Source organism: Barbatula barbatula, assembly GCF_947034865.1.
Source record: "Barbatula barbatula genome assembly, chromosome: 4".
Lineage (NCBI taxonomy): Eukaryota > Metazoa > Chordata > Actinopteri > Cypriniformes > Nemacheilidae > Barbatula > Barbatula barbatula.
In genome coordinates this window covers 4,575,743-4,583,673 of record NC_136768.1, presented here as the reverse complement: position 1 = coordinate 4,583,673, position 7,931 = coordinate 4,575,743, and the positions used below count along the sequence as shown (strand labels likewise).

At 39.3% G+C, this 7,931-nt stretch overlaps 1 protein-coding gene across 2 annotated transcripts; it reads left to right on the top strand.

Moving 5' to 3' along the window:
• Positions 1 to 305: 305 nt before the first annotated feature.
• LOC306893275 (ankyrin repeat and SOCS box protein 13-like) lies at positions 306 to 5,518 on the top strand. Of its 2 annotated transcripts, XM_079455047.1 has the most exons (8): positions 306 to 502; positions 873 to 1,060; positions 1,312 to 1,468; positions 1,569 to 1,703; positions 1,942 to 2,133; positions 2,963 to 3,061; positions 3,219 to 3,284; positions 4,807 to 5,518. In XM_079455047.1, exons 1-7 carry the CDS (start codon positions 460 to 462, stop codon positions 3,239 to 3,241), a joined length of 837 nt encoding a protein of 278 aa, XP_079311173.1. In that variant the 5' UTR covers positions 306 to 459; the 3' UTR covers positions 3,242 to 3,284; positions 4,807 to 5,518. The 2 variants fall into 2 exon arrangements, with proteins under 2 accessions (XP_079311173.1, XP_079311172.1); XM_079455046.1 differs by lacking the exons at positions 3,219 to 3,284; positions 4,807 to 5,518 and having other exon boundaries at positions 2,963 to 3,186.
• The last annotated feature ends 2,413 nt before the right edge of the window (positions 5,519 to 7,931 follow it).

Here is a 7,931-nt window from a genome sequence, read left to right as displayed (position 1 = left end):
CTATAATAATGATTTATTTAGGAAAATCGAGCATTAATAGACATCAATTGGGTTTATTTAAAAACTATGTTCATGAGATGCCTTATTTGTTTTATTATGTTTATGAACTAAATAACTTCTACAATGACAGAAAAGTAAAGACATCTTTTAATTTGTGCATATTTATTTAGTTAGAGCCCCAAATAATCTGTGCTCCAATACATCAAGTTAATCTGTCAATGCAAAATCTGTACCTAATTCATTGTGCTTTTAAAATGTTATTCTTCCCCAAAAGTGAAATACTGTGCTTGAAACTACAACTCCCAGCATTCATAGTAAACCGCAACAGGTTCGGGAAGAAATGAGCTCACGTGACATACAGAACACACGCCGCACGATATAAACACGGCAAAATTCGGCCTTTCTTGGTCTTTGTTTGGTGTTCGGTTTTAATGTAAAGCAATTTTAGTGAAAACAGAAATGGAGGCGGTAACAGCACGACCTTATTTTTTCGGTGACATCGGTAAGTTCAGGTGTATGTACGGTATAGTAGTGCCGCAGTGACGCTGTAACGTTACTTTGTGCCATAACGCAACAATATGCAAATGACATCTAAGCAGATCGTACAGTCTTAATACAAATTTAAAAACACTATTTTATTTAATTACCATCCTAAAACACAGGCTATTGATTTTAATGGCAAATGTGATGATCTCTGTTGGTCTCAACTGCTAATGCATAAAGGAATTTTGTCATACCATAATCGTTTCAATGTTTGTAAACTATTTATCAATAAATGTAAACATTACAAAGTGTTGCAGTGTATGCCTAAACTAGTACTTTAACATTTTGCTTACATTTCTAGTTATTGCATTACATCTGTGCATGTTTAGGTTTCTGGGCGGAAAGGACAGAGGTTCATAAGGCCGCGTATCAGGGTCAGGTGTCTGTACTGCAAGGTTTGATTCAGAGTGGAGCTTCTGTGAATATCGTGGCTGTGGATTCCATCACACCCCTCCACGAGGCTGCTACAAGGGGACAGACGCAGTGTGTGAGGCTGCTGCTGGACGCTGGGGCTCAGGTACCAGTGATACCCGTGGGGGAAAGTCGCTGGGCGTAATGAGTTGTATACTGTACAAACTGTATATATTTGATCCCCGACCCCTAAACCCGTGGGGACCTCAATTTTGGTCCCTATGAGTTGATGTGCATTCAGGTTTAGGTCCCCACTAACATATAAAAACCAAGCCCACACACTCACATACACAGTTGACTCATATGATGCAAGTATATGTGAAGTGATCTAATAAATATCGTCTCTTGGAGTTACAGGTAGACGCGAGGAACGTAGACGGAAGCACCCCGCTGTGTGAGGCATGCTCCATTGGGAACTTTGAGTGTGTGCGTCTTCTTCTAGAGTACGGAGCAAAAGTCAACCCCACTCTTACCTCCCGGACCACCTCCCCACTTCATGAAGCCTGCATGGGAGGTGTGTGTTGACGGATGCCTTTATATGAAATCCAGTATAAAATATCTTTATTTGCAGTTCACTTTTTGTGAGAAAACATTTTTTTTATGTGACTTCGCAGGTAATGCAGATTGTGTGAAGTTGGTAATCGCTAAAGGAGCAAGTCTTGAGGCCTATGATCTGTACTATGGTACTCCGCTACATGTGGCATGTGCGAACCAACATCTGGACTGTGCCAAGGTGCTTCTAAATGCAGGTACACTCAAATTTCATTAACCAAGAAAAGTATGTGTATTTTATGAGCTAAATATATAACTTAGGAGGCAGTGTAAATAACCATCACACAAACAATAAAACAGACGGTGTTTGGATCTAAAAGCATGGATCTAAAGTCAACAAAGCTAAAGATGCTTTTCAGTTAAAGCTGTTTATTACATATTATATATATATATATGTTGCTATTTGCGATTATGTGTGTGTTGTTCTGTGTGAAGGTGCACAAGTGAATGCCGCTAGGTTGCACGAGACAGCCCTGCATCATGCAGCTAAGGCTAACAATCTAGACATGATCGAGCTGTTGGTGGAGTACGGGGCCAACATTTACACCAGAGACAAGCAGGATAAGAAGCCAGTCGACTTCACGAGGCCGGACACACCCGCAGCCCACTGCCTTCAGCTTTGTGACGGTGAGTTTAAATCAAAATCTCATGACATCTTAACAAGCTCTGTTGCTTTTCTTGTGTTGTGACGTGGATTGTAGGACAGGAAGTGTCCACTAGAGGGTGCACATGGTTAAATGCATTCATTGTAGCCTGTACCGTTTGTTTTTATGGTAGATGATACCTAATTAATAACTTTAACTTAATGATATATTTCACAAATAATATAATGAATTTACATCATATTGGTTCAATATGTTTTTTACATAAATATAACCAGGAAGTGAATTCGACAGAGTTTATATTGTGGTGTACAAAACTGAGATTTTCATTTCCCTGGTATTGCTCATGATGTTTTCAGTGTGATGCTGTTAGCATTCATTGGAAGTTTATGATGATGATGATCTAAGGTTCAATTCTAGTTTAGTCGGGTCAGGTCTGGAATCCGTCACAAGACTCATCCGCAAGACACATCGGCTACTCTGTCCCAGCGCAACAAGTGCCACTCTGTTTAGAATGTAAACGACTTTAATAAGAAACGGTGACCAAGGAGCGCATAAATATTTGCCTGGTAATACCATTCAAGAATGAATTTCAGAATGCAAACATTTGCTTTTAGCCTATCAAATGTAGCTTTATAAAACAAATGCTTTTATCTTCTGGAATGCTGTTTTTATTGATCGTTTTTGTGTCTTTATTTGGTTACCTTGGAGGGCGATGTCAAAATAGAGGAGATTGTGTTTCTTTATTTACGTAGCACGGCCAATGTGAAGAATTATGTTCGAAAGTCTGATTCAAATCTGTATGAATTGCATCAAAGTTTATGAATCATTCATGCTCATCTGTGTTTCTGTAGGCAACCCTTTGTCTCTGCAGCAGCTCAGCCGTATCACCTTGAGGACTGTACTGGGTACAAGAGCTGTGGACGTGATCACCAAACTGGATATTCCAAACCGTATTATTAGTTATCTCTTATACCAATGAGTTCCCTTCACAAACTCTCACATAGATCTTAAAACTGTTTTTACCTCAACTGCACTTGATCTCCCCAACAACCAATACTAGTTAGATTTCCACTGTAAAGCATTAAAGGTTAAATGTGTCATTTTCAGGTTTCAGCCAGTGGCGTGCGTGAGTTTGAGGGGATAAAATATCTGTTGGCCAGCAAATGGCAAATGGTAAGAATGTTTAGGCTCAAATCCATTTGGGCCATTAGCATTTCCAAATTCTTGGAGCACTTCTCAACAGAGGACTTTGGCACTTGTCTTAATGTATCGTCACTGAGGTGAATTTGAACAAGAACTTAAGAAGATGTATATGCACTGTTAATATTTGACTGTTCATATGAAGTATTTGTGTTGCACAAACCTTAATAGGAAAATTGATGGGACTTGAATGTGTGCATCTGGATTTGCTTGAATCACAGGTTATGACTATTGGTTAATGCTATTTATTGGTTAAATCGGCAGAAAAGGAACATATATAAAGATTTGCTTTGCTGATATCTCTGTGAGAGAACGAAAATGGTAATTAAATGCCCCCCAAATGCTGTTATTATGCCCTCCTCCGTGTGTTCCTGTCTTAAAAAAAATAGTTTTCCATAAACTACCGAGCCAAATGTTTCTTTAAACAAGTTTGACCCCTAAACGTAGCCATCAGATCCCCCTGCACATGCCATTTTCCTCCTTCAGCCTCTTATAAGGTACAGAATTTTCTATAAATAGCAGGCGGCTCAAAAATAGAATACCGAGTCCAGCGTGACTGTGTTTCTGTGGGAGCTGGAGAAATGAGTTCCTCTTTATGTGCACTTATTCAGAGCCCATCCGGCCTGAAGACTTCGAGAGATGGAGAGAGAGAGAGTGTCCTGGAATGTTGTTATTAGAGCCCTGTTTTGAAATTAAGTTTACTGAGATAGGACAGCTGCTATTACCAGAATGCTGCCTTTTTTCTTTTCATCCAGCGCTTATTTTAAAATGGCCTTTAATGGATTGGAATTTTGTGTTATTTGAACCGAATTCTTGTATGTTTTATACTTTGCAGATTAAAACACATCTTTGCAGACTATAAAAATATCGATTTTATACTATACTTTGAAATGGCAGGAATGGTCAGATTGGTGCTGGTTTTGGATGTTTGTTTGAGACATAAATACTTGTCATGCTGGCTTAGTCAGGAATTATTAGGGTCTTATAAATGTGTGATGTTGTTGAAAATGCTTATTTTAAATTCAACCAGACTGTTTTCTTTGTCAAAACCATGGACCCGTTAGAAATCAAGAGATATTTCAAATGTTCATAGCTTGAAATTGAAAGTTGACTTGCGGCTGTTTTAGGTTTAGCTTTCCTGGATCATCCGATGGAGTTATTTTTCTGCCCTTTTTTGTAAGTCTTTAGATTCACCACTAGGGGGCTCTGCAGGTTGTAAATCTGAGTTTGAAGTTTGTAAACAGTCACGCTTATATTTAAACATATCACACAATTCATTTGCTTTCCATTTTTTTGCAGTTACTCGTTTGGCAAGCACTGGTCACGTGAAACAAAGCTTTTGTTTTCATGACAGCACTGGTCAAACAGAGCTTTTCCCCAGAGACTAATCCCTGGTTTTGTTGGCCTAGAACCAACATTGCCATTCTGCCTGACCTCACTACAGTGAGTGTCCCCCTGACCTTTGACCTCTGAGTTTTACATCTTTTTTCAACAGGAGCTGATGGCCTCTGCTGTTTTGAAAGCAATAGGTCCTCAACCAGGACGTGAAACAATCCACACAAAAAAGTCGGCTGTTGAGTTACTACATATTCATCAATTGATTGACATTGAACCTTTCCGTGCAAGTATAACAGCTCGTCTGATTACACAATCAAGGCTTTCGTGCCGGTGCAAATATCTGACAGAGAACAGATTTAGATGGTTACAGATAGTTGTAAACGATGCTCTCGGAGGAAAAAATTGTGACCTGAAGTTGCGGGAGACAGATGAAGCAGATTCCGGCTTTGAGATGGTCCGCTGCTTGTCTTTAGAACATCCCAAGCACAAATTACCTCAAATCCACTCAGGAATTCTGAGTCGATGAGAAACAGATGTGTGCGTATGAAGCGCTGCCACGAAGGCCAAGCTCGGCACGAAAACTGCACATTGGACTGATCTGCATCCTCGTACACTAACAAACTGTTCCTGAAAAAAAAATCATTTATTCACCCTAGCGTCAATCAACGTTTTTAGGAGTCATTCTTCAGAAACACAAAAGAGGATATTTAAAGAAATGTCTCTGTGGTTGTGTCCATGGTCAATGGGGACAAATGCGGTTACCAACGTATCTCAAAATATCTTGTTTTGTGTTCTGCAGGTTTGGAATGACATGGGGTATATGAAGAGAAAAAATATAAATGTTTGGGTGAACTATCTTTTTTCAGACGAAATTTTGCATTGTTTTTTTCGTTGTTTCTTAACTTTATTTGTATAGCACTAAGGCAATACAGACAACATTAGAATTGTTCCATCTAACATTAACCACTCGTTTACAATCACAATTGAGCTGAGACGAGAGAAAAAACTTAAAGAAGTCTAGTCAGAAAAAATGTGTGTCTGTTCGGCTGACACTATAGCACAGGCTAGACTACACACACATACAGTCATCTGTCTTTGCTTTTGCTCACTCGATAAATGATACTACCATGTGTGGTTTTTTCCTAAAGGGAGTCCCTCTATTGGGTATTCAGGCAACACACCACATTGTGACCTCAGCAACTTTCCATTTTAGCCGTCTCTGTTGCTACACGATTGTGATGGTTGAAGTGCACTCTAGACTAGGCAAAAATATTGTGACAAAAGGCTATGTCGACAAAGAAATGCTGCGTATGCGCACACTATATTGTATTGAGGAATCATCATTTGTTATGGTGCACGTTTACAGATATGAACTGTTTTCAGAACAAAAACTATAATCCTTAAAGTTTTACTGACATTTCACATCACTGCTGAAAAATATACTCCTATCAACGTACACCGCGGGTCCTCTTCCATGGAATACGCCATGTTGTTTCTACAGTAGCCCTAAACGGACAAACTGCTCTACAGAGCGCATTTCGAAAATACGTTATCTCCTTTGGCAAATAAGTGAAAACGTGATAAAACCTTTGTCCTGTGTCACCCACCGTAGTGCTTTGAATGGGAGGGGGCTGCTAAAATCTCCACATTGCTCCTTTAACAGAAACTAATGGTCTCTGTAGGTTTCTACTGTGCCTGTTTGTTGTTGTATTGCTTGGGTGTAACAGCCAAACTTAAAGTGATTTTGCACTGGTTTTCATGGTAAACAGCTAGTGGTTCATAAGGGTATTTGTCAGGCTATTGAGTCCAGTAGAACTTGTTTCGTGTTTTTCAGCAGGGATATATTGAAATTTACAATGGAGTAAGCAGTCAAAACATTAGCGTGGCTCCGTAACGTATTTTGTTTTCGCACACGGCTGCATGGGTCACAGCAAATGTCAAACAGTGAGAACAAAGGTGTCTCACAAAGAGGCATACACATCCCTTTCATCTTTTCTAGTAAATGAATTGAGCTTAAAAGGAAATAACTTGAAAACAGTCACCTGACATTCATCAAATTCTTCTTTAATCTAAATTGAAAAATCAGTGTATTTTAATCTTGTTTGGCATAATATATTTCGTTGTGCTAGTGGTTTACTGCGCCTTTAAAGCTTTTGTCTGTATTCTATTCTTACATACGTGGGCTGAATCTCGCTCTATCATTTTTGGATTAACCTTCCATTACATGCTTGCTTCGCAGTAAACCTATTTCAGGGGGTTTTCCTCGAGGCATGAAATTACAACACCATTACCATCTACAAAGACATGCCCTACCACTTTCATGTTTTACATTTTGTTCTCTGCATGCAAAGGTATTTAGCGCACATTAAAATGTAAACATGCATGTTTCAACCTTCTTGAATAACATGCGGTTATCTGTACCAGTTACATTTGTGCGCTTCAAGGGGAATTTCTTTGTGACGGTAAAGAAATGATAGCAGAGTACATTACCGCCCCTGTACCCACCATGGAGAAAAAAATGTTTGGTTGTATAATGTAGTACGAGGTCATCTCCTGCCACCAGCCGTGCTACCGTGAGCTGTGGATTGCCTGCAGAAAATCAAAAGAAGAACAGTATGTGCTCCAGGTGGCTTCTTCTTGCTCTTTCAAACCCAAAACAACTATTACCCACTGCGCTAATGACAAGGTGTGTCAGTAGCTCGAGTATTTTTAAAGTTCGAGATTTGTTCTGCGCTTATGAAAGACTGCTCTCGCCTGCAGCCATCTGCCCTCCAGATCTGGCTTTACAAGTTCCTCCCGGGATATCAATAAGAAGGAGATGTTAGGGAGGACCGTCCTTGCTGAACGGGCCTTATGTAACACCTTTTTGTTACCTGTTACAAAAATGGGTGGAATAAAACACTTGTATTTGTTTGTCTAACTTGACGGTGTTCGTGGATGTTTACAAGGTGTCACGTATACCTTTAGGAGGTTCAAAGAAGTGCAGGAACGTAGAAAAAAGTTTTATTGCTAAAAGCTTTCTCTTTAATGGCTGTTGACATAATGGTTCTCTTAAAATGTCTTTGGGGAAATGGAAATATATTAATGTACAGTGCGTGTAATGGACTAAAACATTAAAGCGGATAGCGTAATGTTTCCATGCTGAAAGGTTATTAATATTTTTTGCTATATTGGCATGTCTGAGAGCAGTCTGACCTTTTTTTATTTTTCTAAAATGTTAAGTATAAACAGGGCACAAAACATAAAATCCCATAATGCAACACTATCAATGTGCCTTTCCTT

Excerpts from the sequence above, each read along its gene's own strand:
- LOC306893275 (XM_079455046.1), top strand. The coding sequence starts at position 460 with ATGGAGGCGGTAACAGCACGACCTTATTTTTTCGGTGACATCG. Across the intron at positions 1,469-1,568 it reads TCATGAAGCCTGCATGGGAG|GTAATGCAGATTGTGTGAAG; the intron begins GTGTGTGTTGAC and ends GTGACTTCGCAG. Across the intron at positions 1,704-1,941 it reads CAAGGTGCTTCTAAATGCAG|GTGCACAAGTGAATGCCGCT; the intron begins GTACACTCAAAT and ends TTCTGTGTGAAG.